Here is a 22,756-nt window from a genome sequence, read left to right as displayed (position 1 = left end):
AAGCTTCTGTGACTCACAGGGAGGGTAATTTACTTAGGCAGAGAATTGCTGGCAGTGGAGGTCTCCTTGTTTGAATGTGTCAGTGTGTCAAAAACACAGCCCCACACCAGATAAGAACTCCAGCTAAGCCACTCAGCCAGTGTGCCTTAGGAACAGGGTGTCAGTGTCTCACTGTACTGGGGACAAGTCCCTGTTTTCTGGCCAATCAACTTAGCTGAGCCTCAACCACCTCGCCTGTAAACTAGGGATAATGAGTGGTTTCACGGAGGAGTCCCCAGAACCAGCTGCATAAAGATGGGGTGGCAGAGTTTTCAAAATAACTGTCCTACTTATGAGAGACGGCACGGACTTCAAAGGTTCCTTGGTGATGCCGTTTATAAATATACAGCCTTGGTTCGGGAAGAGAGGCTTCCATTGCCTGGGCTGAGCCTGGAAATGACCCTGTAAGACAGGATTGACAGGAACCACAGCCAGCCACAGAATGCAGATAAGAAAACTGGAGCCAGGTGACGTGATTGCAAGGCTACAGGGCAGGTATCTCACGCTCGACAGTGAACCTTCCAGTCCAGTGTGCAGAGGTCTCTAGTGGTTCCCTTAGCGTGCAGTCTGCAGGATCCACTGGGTGATGCTGGAACCCACTTTCATAATACAGTAGGACTGGACTTTTCATTCTTAAAATATTATTTAGTGTGTAGGCATGTGTGCGCGGCCTCACGTGGAGGCCAGAGGCTGACTGTACAGTTGGTTCTGTCCTTTCACCGATACAGTGACTCCAAGAAACATTCAAGTCAGTGTTGGTGGCGAGTGCCTTTTAGTCACTGAAGTCCATTCCCTTGCCTTCTCACCCTCATCCTCTCATGAGTGTCCTCTGGGGTTTTCCAGAGGCCATGTGCCTTGTGGCATCACAAGAAACAGAATGCAGACAAGAGACAAACACACTTCCACTGTGATGAGATGCAATTTGGATCTTCCTCTCTCTAAACCTGAGAAATACAATATAGATAGATAGATAGATAGATAGATAGATAGATAGATAGATAGATAGATAGCCAGGCACACACCTGTAACCCCAGCACTCAAGAGGCAGAGGCAGGCAGATTTCTGTGAGTTTCAGGCCAGCCTGGTCTAGAGTGAGTTCCAGCACAGTCAGGGCTACACAGAGAAACTGACACAAAGAGGGGAAAAAATAACCTTTTATTGGATGGCTGCCCATGTGTAGAAATGAAGCTTCCTCTTTGGGCAGGGTGAAGTAAAAATAAACACCAGTTTAAATGACTACGTGGAGTCAGTGTACATGCAGTCCTGGGACACGGAGGAAATGGTGCCAGCAGGTGGCTGCCCAGTGTGAGGGATGAACCCAAGTGATGGCCATGTCACTGTCGGCAAGAACACTCCAGAGTCACGGTAAAAGGGACCACTGAAGCGTTTGGGCTTACCGGCTGGTAGTGGGGAGCCTGAGCTGGGAAAGTGAGCTCACTGCAAACTGTGCTCTCCAAAGATGTCCAATCCAGTCCTTGAGAGTACTTGTGGGAGCGCCCAACACACGCGAAGAAAGCACTTGAGTGATGTTTGGAGGAGAAGGAAAGTGCTCTCTGCCAGTTCAGAGAACTATCTGAAGGGCTCAGAGGCCGTAACCATACTACAGGTGGCTAAAGAACACTTGATGTTCTTTCTGCAACACATTTTAATTAATTTAAGCTTTAACTTCAGCAGCCACACACGGCTAATGGTTGCCATATTGGACAGCACAGCCTTATCTGTAAAATTTGCTCTTAATGACTGTATCAAGGCTCCCGGGACCTTCTGGCTTCTGCCACTGTCCGTCAGTTTTTCTCTCAGCCCATACCCCACAGCCCTGTGACAAAGGGAGCCAGGACAGCTTCTACCTGAAGAATCCCACAGCAGGCTTTGAAGCTGCTGACTGTGCAGGGTGGAGCAGGGACCAAGAAGACAGGTCAGGAAGACTGAGCAAAGCAGGAGGGCGCGGGGCCAGAAGGCAGCAGAGTTGGCCACGGGGAGCCAGAGTGAAGAGCCACAGAGGCTGGGGCTAGCCCTGTGTAACACATGACACCCCTGACCACTATGCAGGTCCCATGCCTGACAAACACACCTCGGTTAGAAGAACCCCACAGCCACTGAGGAAATGAACAGGACGAGGGAGAAAGCACAAGAACCCTAAATTGGGGAGACCTCCAGATCACTGCTATCACAGCCCCATCCCCTTGGTCACATTCTTTCCCCACTTAAGCCCTGACTTTGGTAGTAGAGACCTGTTGGGGAGCCTGCCAGTCTTGCTGGTTCCCTCCCTGAGGACTCTCCCCACACAACAGGAGCCCTGATGCCATGTTTCTGATACAAGCCCCTTCCACAGAGGCCAGAACAGAGAAAGCCAGAAGGAGAGACAAGACAACCAAGAACCCAAGTGCAGACAAGAACAAGAGGTAGCAAAGGAGCCAAGTACCTGGGCTCTTGCTAGGGACAGAGTAACGTGGTCATGGAGTCTGTCACTTGGAGGACACCTTTGCAGGATGAGAGTCACAGTAGTAACTGTGAGGACAGCCATGTACACCAAGATCCCTGGGAAATCTAGGCTCTTCCAGGAAGATCCAACAACTCTTTCTTCCCTTAGCTCCCAGAGATGACTCCTGTGGACTTCAAGAGTTTCTAGTGGATAGTGGGGCAGAGCACAGAGGTGTCCACACCTGGGCAGGTGCCAGGTCCTTGGACAGTTGTGGTGTCCTAGCCAGATCCTGCCCCTTAACCTAACCCTTACATGTCCTCACACGAACCATTCTGGTTCTGAACCGAGAGAAAGATAGGGGCCATCACAGCGTGTTTCTGCAGGTTCCTCCCAAAATTAAGGGGAGGGCTTTAGAGACATTTTAGAATCCATCCCCTCCATACAGAAGGGCTGTTGTTAACTCTGATTTGACTAGAAATACTCCCATACAGGCAGATGAGTACCTGGGCCCATACAGAAGCTCACAGCCTCCCTTTGAACACGCGGCGGGTGTCCGGATTCCAAGTCAAAATCGGAATGGGAAGAAAAGCTTGTAAAAAGCTTTTCATTCTAAAATAATTTCAGATTCGAAAAAAAGTGCAGGTAAAGTGGAGATGTGAACATTTGGTGTGCATTTTCCAGAGCGAAAATTGCCTTATGTGATAGCTCAGTGACCAAAATCAGAACATTAACCCTGGCCCGATATATGACTATGCACATCACACCAACTATCTCACGTAAGTCTGAGGGCACACGCCTATCATCCCAGCACTAGGAAGGCTAGGACAAGAGAAGTGTGGGTTGTAGGCTGGCCCAGATCACACTAGAAAAGAAAAAGGGAAAGGGGGGGGGGGGACAAAGGAAACGAGTGAAGGAGAGGAGGCGGGAACAAGGCTTTCCCCGGGGTTCGTATATTTCACTTAGTTATCTTATTCCATCCTTCTACTGTCCCTTGATCTCAAACCTTCAGTCTCCTCTTTCAAGGCCTTGATTTGATTTTAACAACATGGGGCAGTGATCAAGTCCCTTAGTTAGGAGATGGCTCCTTTTCAGGTCACCTCTGTCACCAAGGCTATAGGTCCACGCCACAAGAAAGGGGCTAAAGCCATTAGGAAGAAATGCTTCAACACCCAAGGCCCCAAACTCCAGAGACGAAAAAACTCATCAGCCTTTGCAAGTACCCAGTGCATGCGTCAGCCAGGCAGGCCCCCAAGGAGGAACTGCAGGGAAGGCCACCCTATGGGCTCAGGCCAAGACACGCAGCTAGAGAGACCGGCAGGTCCCACATTTTCTTGTGTGTCAGCCACACACACATTCATGAACCCGCAGGATTCTTTAAGAAGGCAGAACGGCTCAAGTTGCCCAGCTTCCCTGAACTCAACCACAAGCAGATGGTTTCCAGGCTTAGGCCAACAGGTTTCACTGTTTCTAATTTGAGACCCGTGCTTAAAAACAAATCTGGGTCATTACATGTCAGACATGCAACTGACGTGCGCATTAACCAGGCAGATTTATCAACCACCAGTGGAGCCGCTCCAAATACAAGGTCCACTTTCTGAGAAGCTCGAGTTCAGAACCAGGACAACAGGGCAAGCTCAGAGCCCAGCCTCCAGAAGCTCTGGAGGTCATCTGGCCCTGCCTCCGCTGCCTCCGCCCACCACAGCATTCCAGGCAAGCCGGGCTGTGTCATTTCTGCTGGCTCAGTTTGTCTCTCCCCTGGCTGAAGCTATCAGTGTGGAAGTAAAGGAGCACACAGAACACAGGGTACAAAGAGTCAGTGTCAAAAGTCCCTGTCCCCACTTTCCAGACACACCAGAGGCAGCTGTCAAAAGGCGTCTGCTTCTGGGAGGAAAACGGGGCTTGAGGACAGAGGCCTCCCACTTTCAACCTTACTTCTCCAGGCCCTTGAAAACTGTGTTAAGTACGGTTTCAATAGAGCTTAAGTTTTGTCAGATTTTATGCTACTAGCCTAAAATCTCAGCTACCTGGGAGGCTGAGGCCAAAAAATGGCAAGTTCAAGGCCAGCCTGAACAACTTACTTAGACCGTGTCTCAAGATAAAAAATATGTAAAGGCTGGGCGTGCCGGGCGATGGTGGCGCATGCCTTTAATCCCAGCAGGGGGGGGGGCAGGGAGGCAGGCGGATCTCTGTGAGTTCAAGACCAGCATGGTCTACAGAGCTAGTTCCAGGACAGGCTCCAAAGCCACAGAGAAACCCTGTCTCGAAAAACCAAAAAAAAAAAAAAAAAAAAAAAAAAAAAAAAAAAAAAAAAGGCTGGGCATATCAGTAGCATAGACTTGCCTTGAATACATGAGGCCCTAGGCTCAATGCTTAGCACTGTAAAAAAATTTAAACTACATTAAGGTTTAATCTGTTGCGGCACAGACTGACAGAAAGCTCCTCAACTTCCCAGTGTGTCAAGACTACAGGTGCTTGGTTCTGGAGGGAGCATGTGACTAGCCGAAAACTGAAATCCCAAGGCTGCTGAACGGAAGAGCTGGAAAGGACTCTGCCCATCAGTTAACTCGGATGCTTCTGGGTCATAGGAGAGGACACCAAGGGTGTCCCCCACAAACACGAAGCATGGTGTCGCCACAAAGACGGGCAAGCCAGCTTCTAGGCCAGCACTCTCTGCCAGTATCAACAGGGGTCTCAGAGGCCTCTTCCCCATTCCCAAACATGGACCCCCAAATCATTAGAGCACAGGGGTTCCAGCCTCAGTCCTGGCTCTAACTCCACTGGCAGTATGACCTGGGAGGACCCACACTTACCACCTCTGTGTCTGTTTCTCTTCAACATCCTCCAGGGCTATTATTAAGAGACCAAGATTACCTACACAAACACTTAACACATACTTAGCTCATAGTAAGCGCTCGCTGAATAGCTATTTTTATGTAGGTTAGTCAACAAGAGGAGGTAAGGGCAGACCTGGCCCTAGCTCAGAATTACATACCAGGGACCATGCCAGGCATTGCAGGAACACCATTTAATCAGTAACAGCCCCTGCCAGATAAGTATTGACTTTTGCATCTGAAAGAGAGAAAAATTAAAATCCAGAATAGCAAAAACAAGCCAGGGCTGAAAAGATGCCTTGGGGGTCAAGATGCCCAACTCTTGAGAGGACCTAAGCTTGTTTCGTAGGACCCATGCTACAATTCACGGTCGCATGTGACAAATTCTAGAGGCTCCGATATCTCCTCCTGGCTTCTAAGTCAGTCAGTCAGTCAGACAGACAGACAGACACACACACACACACACACACACACACACACACACACACACACCTTAACAGTAAAAATCAGGGCACAGTGACACATACCTTGAATTCCAGTGCTGGGGAGGTAGAGGCAGGTGGGTGGATCTCTGTGACTCTGTGAGTTCAAGGCCAGCCTGATATTTGCGGTGAGTTTGGGGGCAGCTGGGGCTATATAGTGAGACCCTCTATCAAATTATAGAGTTTTTTTTTTTTTTTTTTTTTGAGAAAGGGTTTCTCTGTAGCTTTGGAATCTGTCCTGGAACTTGCTCTGTAGACCAGGGCGGCCTTGAACTCAGAGATCCAGAGATCCCCCTTGTCTCTGCCTCCTGGAGTGCCGAGATTAAGGGCAAGCACCGCCAACAGCAGCCTCCACCACAATGGGCCGTGGAGTCTCTCTCTACTAGTAACCCTATCCAAACTCTCCTCGGTGGTTTCTGACTCTAAGCTTCACAGTATTAGAGGGCAGCTTCTTGAACAACTTCCAGTGGGGAAGTAGACCCAGTTTCTAGATTTGATTTCTCTAAGGGACCCAGCAGCCAGCAAGGAAGGACACACCAAGGCGGGAGTGGCCACGGACCTTCAGAAGGTGCCTTCCAACTTAGCAAGTTGCTCTAGGTGGCACTAATTTTTTTCCAATAGGCATTGAAGATGTAACATAATTTATAAAAAAAAAAATGTGTGTGGAGTTCAGAGAACAAGCTGCAGGAGTTGGTGGTTCTCTCCTGCCACGTGGGTCCCAGATATCCAGCTCAAGCTGTTGGGCTTGGCAAGTGTCCTTACCTACTGAGCCATTCTCGAAGGCTCACAGAGGCCATTACTAAAGAATGGCAAAGCAGCAACAGCTCCCTATGTCTAATCAAGACCTACAGCACTGCCAACACCTGCTCCCTGTCCCTTCATGTGGTCGTCTCTTCATGTGGTTGTCTCATGAGTTCTAACCAAAGTCCTTGTTTTGCTGGCTCATTAAACATTAAAGCACCTCTCAGAAATGTGAACTGCTTGTGATGTGTGCCCCCAAAGGAAAGGAGAGTCGCTGTGTCTCTGTAACCATCATGAGTATGGTGGTTTCTAAACACGACCCAGAATTCTTCGGCACTGCTCCCATTAGGAGGAATCTGAAGTCGGGTCTGTCTGTGCTTGGATCAAGAAAACACAGAAGTGCCATACGGAAAGTTCGAAGGATTAGACAGAAAAAGCTGTCAAATTTCTGTGTGGTCATCTTTGGAACCAGCAACACTCTGGGAGATGCCACACATCCTAAGAAAGAGAATCTGAGAATACCATATAGAGAGGTACTTTCCAATGCTCTAGTTAAAACCACTAGCTTAACTCCCAACCAAAGGCCAACAGCCTGTCAGGCACCTGAGTGGGCCACTGTGGATGCCATCATACCCTCAGATGACCACAGTCCAGCCGCTACCTGGCTGCAACTGCAGGAGACTCCTCAAGCAAGGACAGGCCAGCGGAGCCTCATTGCCTCCTCTCCAAATCCTGAGGCACAAACCATGTCCTAAATAAAATGGCTGCTGTCAACACCAAAGCGGTAGGTGCAGCCAGAAAGACCACCACCATCCCCTTTCACCTCTTCTCTCCCCCCTGCCCCAAAAAGTCAAACATCAAAGAAGAGACAAACATTCAACTGGTGGGCTTCAAATCTATCACAAGAGCCTGAGCCCTTCCGCTGCTGGCCACAGAAGCCGTAAGAACCCATTCATCTTGCTTTGGCCGAGTCTGATGCCAAACAATGAGAGCAGCCCCGCTGAGCGACTTTGGCCGTGGCTACAACAAACAGCGGATATTCCTTTCATTGTCTGCCTACAAGCAGCTCATTTCAGTCAGTGCAAACATGAGTATCTCTCACAGAATCCAGCAAAACACAGCAAAGGAAAGCTCGGACAAGAATAGAAAAATTTCCATCTTCCTGTAAGGAAATGAAAGGGGCTGATTCACCGAGCTCTCTGAGAGTCGCTTTGCAAATTTCTGTGGCGCTCTTGGTTAGAATCCGCTGGGGGTGCAGGGAGCCCTCTATGCTTACTGCTAAAAAACATCCACAAGTAGAACGAGGAAGTCCAGAGAGAAGGGCTGAGCAAAGACAACCGGGATGCCTGCCAAGGACTGAGTTAGATGTTTAATACCCCCAGCCAAAACACACACACGCGCCATGTTAAATGTCCTCACAACAAATACTGAGGAAGGAAAGAAAATCATGGTTCAGTATTAAAAGGTTAACGTCCATGGGGACCAGAGCGCTCTGTCAATTTGATCATTCCTAAGACAAAGGAGACAATGCTGAGTCCATCTGTCAACTGCCGCAGCCCGCCTTCTGCAGTACACCTCAGAGACAGGGCTACAACCTGGGAGAAACCTGGGGATCCAGTCACGTGGCTGCACAAAGTCAGTTTGTGCTACAACAGCAGGCATGTGTCACCCAGTGACGGTCCCAGCTAAGGACCCAAGAATGCTTTCATGGAGTTTTACAGCTTCAAAATGAGACACTCAATTTTTTTCTGTCAATGGTGTCAATTTTAGGATTATGTGGATATTTCTATATTTTAGCCAAAGCCCAGACTGTATCATTTGCTATGTGGCTCTAAGTGGATGAATTTGTGCAAGCCTTGAACCTTTTATACATGATTTGAGCCTACATGTGCCCACAAGTCTTTGTCCATTTAGAAATGACTCAAATATGCTGGGCATGGTGCTCACACCAGTTATCCCAGCTTTCGGGAGACAGAGGCAGGAGGATCTTGAGTTCCAGGGCAGCCTGAAATACAGACTGAGACCTAGCTCAAGAGACCAAGTGGGGATAGGGCAAGCAAAAGACCTATAATCCTACCTGAGCTACATGAGAGTTTCCAATATCGAGATGGGGCAGGGGTATTCAAATACTCAAATACAAGCAGAAATTATATTGTTATCTTCAGTGTTTTCTGTTGCTTTTCATCAACCGCACAAACAAGCATTGCTTGGTTACAGCTCAATCTAAATTGCCTTTAAGCTGCTCTTTATTCCCCCGGGAGTCACCCCAATCAGACATCCCGACTGTCTTCGTTTGCTTTCTGCCTCTGTAATGACACTGACTTTAAAAGCAGGTTAGGGAAGAAATCAATTTAATTCACCTTCCAGCTTATAGCTCATCGTGCAGTGCAGGAATTGAAGCACTAACTTGGAGGGATGCTGCTCACTGGCTTGCTCCTCACGACTTGCTCAGCCTATTTTCTGACACAAGCCAGGGCCACCTGCACAGGGGTGGCACCATACTCAGTCAAGAAAATGTACCACAGGCTTGTCCACAGGCCAGTCTGATGGAGAAAATGCCTCCATAGAGGTTCTCTCTTTCCATGTGACTCCGATTTGAGTCAAGAAGACAAAAACTAACCAGTTCACCCACCAACATTGGGGTTCACTTACAATTTAGGCAGAACTGCCAACCCCAAGTTTTTCCTAACAGCATTTATGGTTCCTAAAATTCCTTCCATAGAAATCAATTTCTCACCGGGTGGTGGTGGCGCACGCCTTTAATCCTAGCATTTGGGAGTAGAGGTAGGTGTATCTCTGTGAGTTTGAGACCAGCCTGGTCTACAGAGCAAGTTCCAGGACAGTCAGGGCTGCTCAGAGAAACCCCATCTCAAAACAAACAAAAAACCAACCAAACAAACAAAAAACCAAAAAAACAACCCCCCCTCCCAAAAAAAAAGTAATTTCTTCGGCACAAAAAGCGTTTTTTAATAATAGTTTCATTTCTCCCCTAGCCTCCTGCCTAAGATGATAAAATCTACTAATTGAAAATAATTTAGAAAAGTGCCAAGAAATGGAAAATAAAGGCAGCAGCCTTCCCAGAAGCAGCAGCAACCGGCGGAAACATCTGAGTATAGACTCTTAGTTTTTGGAGCCATGCTTCTCCAACTACAAAGTGACAGATTGTTAAACTCCATAGTGAACTGATATTTCTATAGAACATAATAAAAACAAACACAGCCGGGCGGTGGTGGCGCACGCCTTTAATCCTAGCACTCGGGAGGCAGAGGCAGGCGATCTCTGTGAGTTCGAGACCAGCCTGGTCTGCAGAGCTAGTTCCAGGACAGTCTCCAAAGCCACAGAGAAACCATCTCGAAAAAAAACAAAATAAAATAAAATAAAATAAAAACAAACACAGACAGTAAAACACCACAGCAGTGTCAAACTACTAAAAACTAAAGAAGATTTGCCAGCGTTGTCTTTGTGACAGGATCTAACGCGTGAGCTCGGGATCCGCCTGCCTAAGGCTCAGTGCTGGGATTGCGGGCATGAGCTACCATGCTTAGCTCAGAAGACTGGCTGTCAACTTCTGTATCTTAGCCCTAACTGGTGATCACAGCACGTTGCTCAGCCCAAAGTAGGGATACTGGAAGTAGACCATTTTTCCTCTCATATGCATGCTTTTATTGTATATACCTTACATATAGTTTTGGGGTTTTTTATGTGTATGTGAGAGTCTTGTGAATGTATACTGTTGGGGGGGAGAGCTACTCTCAGAGGCCAGAAGAGGGTGCTGACTGCCTGAAGCTGGAGTTACAGGTGGTTGCAAATGATCGAGGTGGGTGCTCGGAACCAAACTCTGGTCGAGCCTCTCTACAGCCCCAACACGCACTTTTTTCTTTTTTTTTTTTTTTTGTTTTTTTGTTTTTTTGTTTTTCGAGACAGGGTTTCTCTGTGGCTTTGGAGCCTGTCCTGGAACTAGCTCTGTAGACCAGGCTGGCCTTGAACTCACAGAGATCTGCCTGCCTGGGATTAAAGGCGTGCTCCACAGCCGCCCGGCTAACACACCCTTTTCTTACCTAATGTTTTCAAAACATTTGCTGAAGACCACATCATCCCATTCTAATGCTAAAGGCCACCCTACAGCTGGATATAATAGTGCCCAGCTGTGATCCCAAAGCTTCTGTGATAGAGGCAGGAGGATCAGGAGTTTGAGGACAGCTTGGGTTATATGAGACCTGTCTCCTCTCCCCCTTCCCACACCACAGAAGGCCAGTGTGAAAATGTTACCATAGGCCTGTGTAGTGGTGCACACACAGGAAGCAGGGTCATGAGTTCCAGGTTACTCAGGGCCACATGGGGAGACCCTGTCTCGAATTTTAAAATGCTAATGTAGTAAAAGATGGCAGACTATTGTCCTTTCATGAGCTAACACCTTCATAGGTGGACAGATCGTGGGAGAGTAAATGAGAATGCAGCTTATGTTTTATCAAGGACAGTCACGGCTCTCCTCAACATCCTAAGAACAGCGTGGTGCCCAGAGCTGCACGTCACAGAGAAAGACACTTGGATTCTATGGTTGACTGGTTGATTTGGTGGTGGTGTTGTTTGGAGTTCTTTGAAATAGGGTCTTTCTTTACATAGTGGAGAACTACTCAGCAGGGAAAAATAATGACATCGTGAAATTTGCAGGCAAATGGATGGAGCTAGAAAACATTACTTTGAGTGAGGTAACCCAGACCCAGAAAGACAATTACCATATATACTCACTCATAAGTGGTTTTTTAAAACATAATGCAAAGAAAGCCAGCCTACAAATCACAATCCCAGAGAACCTAGACAACAATGAGGACCCTAAGAGAGATATACATGGATCTAATCTACATGGGAGGAAGAAAAATACAAGATCTCCTGAGTAAATTGGGAGCATGAGGACCATGGAAGAGGGTTGAAGGGGAGGGGAGAGAAAGGGAGGGGAGCAGAGAAAAATCTATAGCTCAAATAAAATCAATAAAAAAAGAAAGAGTCTTTCTGTATAGCCTAGGTTGGCCTTGAACTCATAACCCTTCTCTCAGCTACCCAAGGGCTGAAATTACAGGCATGATGCTTGCACTAGCTCTGTACAGTTTTGTTACCTGCAAAACTGAGGCAAAGAATATATCATAAAATTGTTTTGAGGACTCAATGCTCAACCCAGATGCTGGCACACCACAGGTGCTCATAGTCAGTCAGTCATTAAAGACATCCTAGAATAGATGCCCTGCCTGTGATTCCCCAACATGCTGTACCCCTCCTCCTCGCCCAGTCAGCAGCACCATTACCATCACTAGAATGGGGAAACTGAGGCCTGGTGCATTAAGTGATGATCTATGGTCACACAGTCATAATGGGGCCACTTACCTAAAAGCAAATCCCATGAGAAAGTGGACCGGGGCTCGCTCAGCACACCAGCTCATTTTGGCTAGCTACGTTACTTCTTTTTTGAAACAGGCCCTTGGATAGTCCAGGAAGGCCTAGCACTGGAGTGTGGTAAAGGGTGACCTTGATGGTCCTGCCTTCTCCTGAGCACTGGGATTACAGGCTCTAGAGTCACCACACCCACCAAGCTGTTTCTGTGACCCAGCAGATGGCCTCAGCACAAAGTCTTGCTGGCCTCATGACTGCAAAGTCATCTTGCCTAATCCTGGCCAGTACAAGTCCTCTCTCTGGCTCCTTGACCAGCACCGTCTTCTCTGACCAAAAACGATCATGGAAACACCTAGGGGAGGACAACTGAGCCATCACCAGACCTGAGGCCAGCCTAGCCTAGATGGACAACTCACGAGAGACTTTTGTTCAGCAAGCAGGCCTCAGCCCTCCTGCCATCCAAACACCTCATAAGTACTCCACCCTGAATGACCCTCAAAAGTAGATAGACACCCAGCATCTCTTCTCTCTCCCTGAGCCACCTGAGGACCTCCCCACAGTCGCAGACGAGACCCAAGGTGCTTCAAGGCCATCAGACCTCCTATTTTCACCCAAATTATGTGATGCTAAAGTTGTGGTCTTTCTTTTCCATCTGCTCCCTTCTCCACAGCTCTGTCTGATCTCACAGCAGAGTCTCAAATGCAGCTATCTTACAAAGGAAGAAACAGGCTCACACATCAAATGACTTTCTCAGGGTCCCACAGCTAGAAAGCGGGGAAGATGGGATTCAAAGCCAATCATTCCACACAAATCAAATGATTGTTTTCTCACCTGATACCAAAGACGGTTGAGTTGAGGCAGGGGCATGGCTGAAGCACAAAGCCTGAGCACCGATTTTCTCTGGACATGGTGATGCAGACTAATCACAGTTACTCTGGAGGCTGAGGCAGGAGGATTGTAAGCTTAAGGCCTGGCTTGGCTACAGAGTAGGCTGGGAGATGTAGTTCAGCAGTATCTCTCTCTCTCTCTCTCTCTCTCTCTCTCTCTCTCTCTCTCTCTCTCTCTCTCTCCCCCCCCCCCCCCCCCCCCACCCCCCCCCCCATCAGATGGAAAGCAGCAGGCCCTGTAGAGGTTTTACAGAGACCTGTTGTCTGGGCCAGCTGCTAACATGGCCCAGTAACAGGGGCAGACAGATTCTAAACTCCTAACTTCAACTACAAACTCACCTGTTTCTCTGATGAGTTCTTAACCCTGTTCTCAAAGTCTACCTCACAGACTGAGGGGCCTCATCATGTGCTCCACTGAGAAAAACAAACAAAAAAACACTGGACTACAGACAGACTCAAGGCACTAGAGGTCCTGTTCCGCTGTGTTTAGAAACGGGGCCTTCAAAACAGCGACATTAAGTAAGGCTGTGCGGATAGGGCCCAGCACACAGATTAGCATGCTCATAAGAGGACGAGATAGCAGCTTTCATCCTGGTGAGAAGACAGCCCTGTGCAAGCTGGGAAGGGAGCCCAGTTCTGGGCGTCTGGCCTCCTGCTCCATGAGAAAACAGGATTATGTTGTTGGAGCTAACGATAAGACAAAAGCAGCGACCTCCTTCCCCAGTCCTCGCAACAGGCAATGGATCATGTCGGCTCTCTTTCTGTTCCAGCTCTAGGCTGCTCTGGAGGGTGACTTCAAGATGACCAGACTCCTTTAGGCCTGGACTGTGACAGTCTCCACTCTGTCAGGGCCTCCTGTGTCCTCTTTTGGAACCTCTCACTCCACTATTCAAGGGGTAGCAACCGTGGCAGCAGGCACAGGCCTCATGTTCTGTCCATTGCAGCCACCCCTCAGGTGTCTCAAAAAACCTCGGGGATGAGCCGATATTCACCAGACCTCATGTGGAAAACACAGTTAGGCTTCACACAGCCCAACTGCCCTGCCACCAGGCCTAGAATTTGGTACCCACTTCAAGACATAGATATTGGCTACTTAAAGTCAGTTATCACTTCAAATGCTCTAGCACTTTCTTCAAAGCACCATATTGCTTCATGGGACCTTCCTGGCCCAGCGCCCACTATGTCTACATACACACAGGAGAAACTGGTAGGCTGTGCCGGCACTGCCCATTAATAAAGGGATTTTCCTCTTCTGACTTGGCCTGATAACCCACTAGGGACAGAAGCCAGGGTGCCCTTCATTCCCTCCTACCCCTGAGTTCCCAAGTTCAAAACATGACTGTTATTTTCATTTCTGGTTTTTTTTGTTTTTTGTTTTTTTGTTTTTTTTTTTTTGGTTTTTCGAGACAGGGTTTCTCTGTAGCTTTGGAGTCTGTCCTGGAACTAGCTCTTGTAGACCAGGCTGGTCTCCAACTCACAGAGACCCGCCTGCCTCTGCTTCCCAAGTGCTGAGATTAAAGGCTTGCACCACCACCGCCCAGCTGGTTTTTGTTTTCTTAAGTGAAATGTTTGCTAGTTCCCAGAAGAGGAAAGGATAGGTTCCGGGGCAGGCCTCTTACACGCGGAGGACTCCAGTGATTTAATTCCAAGCCACCTTGTGAGACTGTTCTTCCTCCTCTGAGAGCAAGGGAAGCAGATAAACATTCACCAGGCAAGGCTCTGACCGCCCAGCGGAAGGGGGGTTGGGAGGAGTCAGCTGTGGACAGCAGCCCAGGAGCTGAAGGACAGACTAGCAGGTGCCCATGACCTTCCCCTCCTGCTCTTGGTCCATTTCACAGTCCTAAGATACCCTCCTCTCAGAACGTGGAGGAATGCTGAAAAGTTTGGTTTTTAAGGCATTTTATGCTATGTACGAATACATACACATACAGGTATTGTAATTATTCTAAATCTTGGCCCTAACTAGATTTGGACATTTTGTATCTAATCTGTTTGAAGATATATGTGAAAAGAGAGAGAACAGACAACAAGACGTCTCAGTGGTTAAAGGTGCTTGCTGCCAAGCCAGATGGCCTGAGCTCCCAACCCCAGATCTACTCACGTGGTAGAAGGACAGAACCTGATCCCACAACGTTGTCCTCTAACCTCCACATGCAATCCATGGCACTAGAACACACACACACAAACACACACACACACACACACACACACACACCTCACAGAAAAATAATAAAACAATACTTCTTAAAGGGTCAGGTACGGTGGCACACATCTTTAATCCAAGCACGAATGAGGTAGAAAGCAGGCAGATCTCTGTGTGTTTGAGGCCAGCATGGGCTACAGAGTGAATTCCAGGACAGCCAGAGCTATATAGTGAGACTGTCTCAAATAAAAAAGTCATTTTTAAGACTATCCAGGTAGATGTGGTGGCATACTCCTGTAATCCACCAGCAGTTATGGTCAACTGTGGAATTCTGTTTTGTTTTTTACATTTTTAAGACAATGCCTAACAAATCCCTACCACACATTCCCATCATAATATTGTGCTTCACAACAGTTCCAGACGCAGCAGTAAGGTCAACCAATGACTGAAACGTCCAAAACTGTGGGCCTTTTCCTTTTTGCAAGTTGGTTACGTTGGGCATTTTGTCAGAGTAATGGAAAGCTGAGCAATGTATTCGGATATCAGCTCAAATCACTCAGAGCCTCAGTGGTGAACACCCTGCACGCGAGAATTAAAAACACTGCCGAGGGAACTCTCCTGGCTGCCAGAAATAATGGTACCCATAGATTAAAGCGCATGGATAGGAATTTTGACTTGAGACAGGGAAGCTGTTTGCCAAGGTGAGGGATGGTGATTAAAGGGAAGCTCTGTGTACATGCGCACACACGCGCGCGCGCACACACACAATGTCAAACAAGTGTCATGATGCTGTAAGTGATAACTAATGTGTGTGTTGAACTCTAACGTAACATGGACTAAATGGGAAATAGGTGAGCATGTGTTAGTTCAATGTTAGTGAATTGATAATATACATTAAATAAGTAGGTTTGGTTTTTTTATTGGGGAGGGAGGTTCTAGAGATTGGAGGCAGCGTTTTACCACATACTGAAAAGTGATCCACCACTGAGCCATATCCCCAGCCCTTTTCACAAGCTTTGAGTCAGGGTCTCAGCTAGTTACTGGGCTAGCCTTGAACTCTCCCCATAATCTAGGCAGACCTTGCTATCTTCTGCCTCCACCTTCTAAGTGGGAGCTGGGTCTGTAGCTCCCTGCCTGACAGAATACGTGTCTATGTTTTTTGGAGACAGGACCTGGGCTGACCTTGAACACTGATGGACCTCCACCTGCTAAGTACCGGGATTAACAGGCTGGGGACAAAGTTAAAACCCAGTTAGCCTCCCAGTTATAGGCATGAGCTACCATGCTGGAGAAGCTGTGGAACCCGCTCTTAGCCACAGCTGTGATCACTAACTTGGTGAACACTAAACGTGTTCACGGGAAAATAGAGGCAGGTTCTTTCGGGCCTCCAGCCATATGTCCATCAGCAGTCAAATGCTTGACCTTTGAAAAATTCATTCATTTATTTATTTTTATTTAAGCCAGGGTCTCATACCATAGCCCACTGCTCCCGAATTCAAAGTAATTCTCCTGCTTCAATTTCTCCAGTACATTTTGATTTTGTATACGAGTTTCATGTAGCCCCGGCTGGTCTCAAATTCACCATGTAACTGAGGGTACCGTTGAACTCCCAAGTGCTAGGATTACAGAAGCGAGCCTGGCTACCTACATTTTCTACCTACACCCTCAGCCCTAGCCCCACACCATTGCTTTCTCTTTGTGCTGAGCTTATCCAATGGATGCCTTCTTACTCCATGCTTCTGCCCAGGGGTCTGCAGCATAGCACTCCCCAGTTGTATATAAAAGTTACTCAGCTCCTCATTCCTCAGCTCATTGAGGGCAAGGCTTTGTCTTGTTTACCCAGGCACAGTTCCTGACCCAATGCTGGAGGCCAGGGCTTCACACAAACACATGGTTCTCAACTCCAGACTGGAGCAATATGATCATGAATTTGACAAGAAATACTGCTAGCCCTGTGCAGTCCAGGGTCACACAGAGCCACTGTGTGACCAAACACAGTAGGTTAAAATGGGCGGTGGTGGCGCATGCCTTTAATCCCAGTACTCAGGAGGCAGAGGCAGGCAGATCTCTGAGTTCGAGGCCAGCCTGATCTACAAGAGCTAGTTCCAGGACAGACTCCAAAGCTACAGAGAAACCCTGTCTTGAAAAACCTAAAAAACAAAACAAAAACAAAAAAAAAATAACAGTAGGTTATAAAGGGAATGCCCTCACAGTGAAAACTGCACCGATTTTGAAGACCTAGCACAGACATCTGTAGTTGCTGGGGTCAGTATGGTTGAAGGGTGCTTCTCTAGCTTGTCCAGGATACCAGCTTCCACCAAAGGGCCACGTACACCCCTACCCGCCAGAGAGTGAACCCAGGGCCTTGAGCATGCCATTCCTCTCTCGAGCCACACTGCCAACCCTCAGATTAATCATTGTTATTTATTAGCGACTCCCTGTTGAATTTATACTACTGTGAATATTCTGGATTAAAGAAAACACATTACAGTTAATTTCCCCCTATGTCTTTTGTAATTTTTGTTGTTGTTTTAGACAGGGTTTTCCCGTGTAGCCCTGGCTGTCCAGGAACTCTCTGGCTTCTACCACGCTGGCTTCAAACTCAGAGGTCCACCTGCCTCTACCTCCCGAGTGTTGGGAGTAAAGGCGTGTGCCACCACTGCCAGGCTGTCTTCTGTAATTTTTAACATACCATCCAGGGAGTTTTAAAATTGCTTCTGCGGTGTATATAACTTCTCTGAGTTGGTCCTGGTTGTGACTACACCAGAGGAAGGCCACCCAGCAACACAACCCAGCCAGACTACCTTCATCAAACCGCCCAGCTCATACCACTCAGGTGTGAATTCCTGGTTGTCAACTGACTACATCTGGTATTAGCTAAAACCCAAGCAGCTGGGCACACCTGTGGAGGATTTTTTTTCTAAATTACATCATATGAAGTGGGAATACACATTTTCAATCCCGGTGGTTTGAGGTGGGAAGATCCACTTTTACGTAGGCCACACCTTCTGCTGGCAGAAGTCTATATAAGGGACATGGAAGAAGAAAGCAAGCTCTTTGCCCTCACTCTTGCTGCAAGTCCATTCCTTCACTGGTATTAAAGCCTGCTTCTTCAAGATTCTGGTTTATGCTGAAGCCCAGCCGAGACATCAGCCTCACGGACTGGCTTCTTGAACCTTCCACTGGTAGACAGCCATTGTTGGCCCAGCTGGACCACAGTCTTTAAGCCATTCTAATAAACATCCTTCTATATAGAAAGAGATTCATTCTATAAGCTCTGTTCCTAATACACCAGGGCTCCGAATGTGCCCCAGAGCCTGGCAGGAAACACCTGTCCAGTGGCTTCCTGTGACACACAAAATCTGTGGAATTCGGAAATGAGGACTAAAAAGAGTTTAACAAATGAACCAAGCTAACCCCCATAAGGCAGGTGCCATGGAGAATGAGCTATGGGGCTATGGGATTATCTTGTTCATTATCCAGAATGGTGACAACAGTGGGTTAAGCAAACAAAAGGGACAAACGAGGTTATTATCTCTCTTGGAAACAGAAACAGAAAGCCAGACCACCCCCTTGCCATCTCCAGTTTTCTGCCTCTGCCTCAATGGTCCCTGATTACCTCCCTCTCTCCCTCCCTCCCTCCTTCCCTTCCTTCCTTTTCTCTCCCCCTTCCCTCCATGAGACAGTGTCTTACGGGCCTCAAACTTGGTTCTGGCTATGTGACCTTCAACTCCTAATTCCCCTGGCCTCTGCTTCCCAGGTGCGGGGACTGCAGACACGTGTGCTATGCCTAGCCAGCTGTTCCTGATTTCTGTTCATCGCTGGTTTCACGAGTCCATCAGTAAAATGCTTGTCTAGTGTGCATAAGGCCCTGGACTTCATTCCAATGCTGCTAACATAAACAAGCCAAAACTTTGGCTCGAAACAAAAAATAATTTTTCCAACTTGTCTATGTACACTGGGATGCAGACATTAAAGATTCAGAGGAGCTGGTTATAGTGGTACAGGCCTGTAACCCCAGTACCTAGATGAAGGGTGAGTGGCCCAGAGTTCAAAGGCATTCTCCACTATATACTGAATGTTTAAAGTCAGCCAAGACTACATGAGATTTTTTTTTTTTTAAGAAAACAAAACGAAAAGCATGAGCACTCATGACTTCCATAGTCAACTATCCAGAGCTCTGGGCTGCTATAACAGGACCAAATGAAAGCTTAGGGAAAACCTTTGGTTTCTGTTACTGTTCCCTAGAAATGGTAAAGATATTTTTGCTTGTTTGTTTAATGTTTTAGAAACCTGAGATCGAGAGTTTTCAATTGCTCAACTTCACGAAGTTTGCCAATTCCTTATATAGATCAGCATGAGAATGAGTGATGGATGAGCCGCCCCACAGCCGCCTGTGGACTCACCGCCAACATGTATCTGCTGTTATCAGAAAGCGGGCTGCCAATAAATTCTAGCAAAGTATTTTCTCATCCCCCACACCCTCACTCTGAGGGGCCTGGCGTTCTCACAACACTTGGTAGTCCCTCAGCCAACAGTCACTCACCTTGGCTAGCATCCCCAACCACTACTAGAAATGGGTAGCTTCGGAGAACCCGAACTTGTTTACGGGAAGCTGGAAAATCTTCAAATTCAAATCAAGATGTTATCTCCCAAGATTTTTCCCAGCAGGAAAGCCCTTCCCAGTCCAAACAGCTTTTTGTTACCCTTAAGATAATTACATTCTATGCACGCAGAAAACAAGGGAATGAGCAAGAATGTGGAAAGAGGAGTGAATTATCGGTATGGGAAGGTAAAATATCTGGCAAGTCTGAGGAAAGAAACCTTAAACAGCTCCAAGCATGAATGGGAGGGGGCACCCTAAATAAAACACTGAAGAGATGTGAATTCATTCATTCTTCTCCATTAAAGAGTTCAGCTAAACCACAATTCTCTCAGCTTTTCCACAGATACCAGGACATCTGGGACATAAGTACTGTTTAATACTCTACTCAGCCCTTGATTTTGGCCCCACTGGAGTCTCCATAATGAAAACAACACATGAAATTGGATCCACATGCGTCCGCCCACAGCCTGGGCTCTGGTGTAGTTGGCTGTCAGGCACCAGAGTAGGGGCCTCCTGCAGTCAACCTCCAGCTATTAAAGTAAACCAGCCCAGGGTCAAGGGTGCTGACACGATTTCACTCAAGAACAGTGGCCCAGCTCTCCGTACCTCAAGTTCGGTCTCCTGTCTGTTGATGTCATCCGTGGATTGATTTAACCTCTCCAGTTCTCCCTGATGAAGAGAGAGAGACAGATTTGAAGGATATGCCTTTCGTTACTAGAGTAACTTAGTCTACACCTGGAAAATCACCCTCAATGATGACAGTTCATTCTTAAAACAGTGGTGGTTTGGCTTAAAAACAAAGCATTTGGCATTTCTTCTTTTTTTTTTTGAGACAGGGTTTCTTTGTAGCTTTGGAGCCTGTCCTGGAACTAGCTCTTGTAGACCAGGCTGGCCTCGAATTCACAGAGATCCGCCTGCCTTTGCCTCCCCGAGTGCTGGGATTAAAGGAGTACACCGCCACTGCCGGGCTTGGCATTTCTAAAACCTTTTGTCACTGTCCTTTTTTGACAACACCTTAAGGTCCTAGGGATTTATTTTTCCCTGAAAGGTCATTTCCCCCTAGGCGAACTAGCTGTTACAAACAGTAAGTCACCCAGTCAAAACCCTTTGCTTTAGAGAAGAACTTTGCGGAAGACCAAGCCAAATCACAAACCCAGTGAGTCAGACAAGTAAAAGACGGACTTCTCGCGTTGGCCCCTCAGTGGTCTGTCTTTTCCTATAGATGGATGTTCTTCCCTAGTCGCCATTACTCAGTCTTCCTGACTGGGGACATTGTTGGTTAACTAGCATTAACCCTGCTCTTTTTAAACATTTACAACCTGACAGTTCGTAAGAAGTTGCCAGCATGAAGTTAACTCATCTCTACTCTGAACAAAGGGTCTTGCTAACACACGCTAAAACCACAAAATTCCGTAGACCAAACCTATGGTCTGAATTAAGAGTAGCTAAGATCTCGCCGATCTTTAGTGTATTAATTTGAAAAAAAAAAAAAAAACAATGAATTTAAAACGTAACCACTGAATTAAAAACAAGCTTTTTCTTCCTGTGCACTTAAAACCAATTACCGACCCAGAAATTGCAGAACATGCTTAACAGCAATAAAAAAAAAAAAAAAAAAAAAGATTTACGGAAAGGAATTTGCTGTGCTTCCTGCTTAGGAGGGTGAAGGGGTTAAGCTGTCACTTCTGGATCTCGCTTAGAAATTGCTTTTTAATCATTTCTCCTGGAAATGGAGGCACGAAAAGCCAGGCCATTCCCTTCTCTGCCTCCACGCGTCTGCTTTGCACATCAGCTGTCCCTAGTTAGTGTTCACACCCGACCTCAAGGAAAAGCAGGGTTTTAGACAGTTTCAGGCCAAGGCAACGAAGCCCTCTGTGTGTGTTGACAATGAACCAAAAAATGAGGGCGGGTGCGACCAGGCATCTCTGCCAGGTGAGGGCTACGCGGTGCCGGGCACCGGTGCAGCTCACGCCGCAGGGGCAGGCGACAACCACCCGGCCCCGCTTGCACACCATGGTGTCCGCGTCCACGCAACCGGGGTAAAGCTGCTCTGAAACCCGGAGGCTGTGCAGCGTTCAGGGTATCGAGAGCCGCACCAAGGTACCCCGACTCTGCTCGGGGCCCCCGCCCCCCTTTTCCCTTTGTTGCAATCCGCCTGAACCGCTGGTTGCGTTGCAAGGACCCTCGGGTTGGGCCAAAGGTCTACAGGGATCCCCCAAATAATCAGGCCACGTCCACGCGGGCACGGCAGCCTCCCGCGGGGAGATAGTGAAATGGGGTGTCCCAAGCCTCGGTGCAGGTCCTGAACCTAAATGGCCTCCACCCAGCGACCGAAGACACCCGGGGCTGCAAGGCGTGGGTCCGCGTAGACGCCGACTTCCGTGGCAGCCTTGGCCGGGTGGGGCCGGGGGCTCCTCTCCCTCGTCTTACCTGGATCCGGGGGTCCACCTCTTCCTCCTCCTCCAGGCCCTGCTCCATCCTCTCTTCCTCCTCCTCTTTCTCCTCCACCTCCAGGGCGGGTGGCGGGAGCTCTGCCGGCTCCTCAGAGCGGCTCCGCTTCAGCGCCGCGTCCATGCGGGCAGCCAAACGCTCCGCAGCCGGGTCGCAGAGCGCGCGGTGGAATCTGAGCGCGCCGAGGGCCGCCTCGCCGCAGCCGGGAAGGTCTGGGCGCAGTGCTGCCACCCGGGTGCGCCGCCCCGCGGGTGCCGAGCGGCGGAGGAAGTGGGCGCGACCGCCCCCTGTCTGCCGCGGCCCGCAGCACAGGGCGCCCGCTTCGCCCGGGCCGCCGGATAGTCTGCCCGTCACCCGATGCTCTGTCACAAAAAGCCCAGTGCCCTGGAGTCCCTGCCATGACCACTAGGACAGGCGCCGCCCAGTGGCTCACCCGTCCGTGCTTGGGCCGCCTGCTTTAATTAAGCAAGCTTCCTCCTGTCCTCCAGTGAAGCCAATCAAGGCACGGAGGAAGTTCAGGTGATTTCCATTCTCCGAAGCTACCTTTGAAGCCTGGGTAGGATTGTTTATGGGGTCAACCTGGGGAATTGCATCCACTCGGGTTCCCAGAAAAGGGAACTGTACAATGATCTCACCTGTATAGCGAGTGAAGAGGCTAGCCAGCCAACCACGGAAGGGACGTCCAAAGGCTGGGGTCCACTGCCGCAAACACAGGCATGTTCTCTTCGGGCCTACCTGGAGATCCAGGAAGCACTGAGAGCCCATGGAG

The 22,756-nt window shown here is 48.3% G+C and overlaps 1 protein-coding gene across 1 annotated transcript in view; it reads right to left on the bottom strand.

The window, feature by feature from the left end:
• Sh3bp5 (SH3 domain binding protein 5) overlaps nucleotides 1–22,318 on the bottom strand; it is a 66,004-nt gene extending 43,686 nt beyond the window's left edge. Inside the window, exons 1-2 of the mRNA XM_050158258.1 lie at nucleotides 21,967–22,318; nucleotides 20,143–20,205 (exon numbers count right to left, since the gene is read on the bottom strand). Coding sequence (XP_050014215.1) covers nucleotides 20,143–20,205; nucleotides 21,967–22,110 — 207 coding nt within the window. The 5' untranslated portion in view covers nucleotides 22,111–22,318. The remainder of the gene's footprint in view (nucleotides 1–20,142; nucleotides 20,206–21,966) is intronic.
• Between the last annotated feature and the right edge of the window lie 438 nt (nucleotides 22,319–22,756).

This window comes from Alexandromys fortis, unplaced genomic scaffold, assembly GCF_014885135.2.
Source record: "Alexandromys fortis isolate MF-2015 unplaced genomic scaffold, M_Fortis_MF-2015_v1.1 scaffold_106, whole genome shotgun sequence".
Lineage (NCBI taxonomy): Eukaryota > Metazoa > Chordata > Mammalia > Rodentia > Cricetidae > Alexandromys > Alexandromys fortis.
This window is presented reverse-complemented; position numbering and strand designations above follow the sequence as displayed.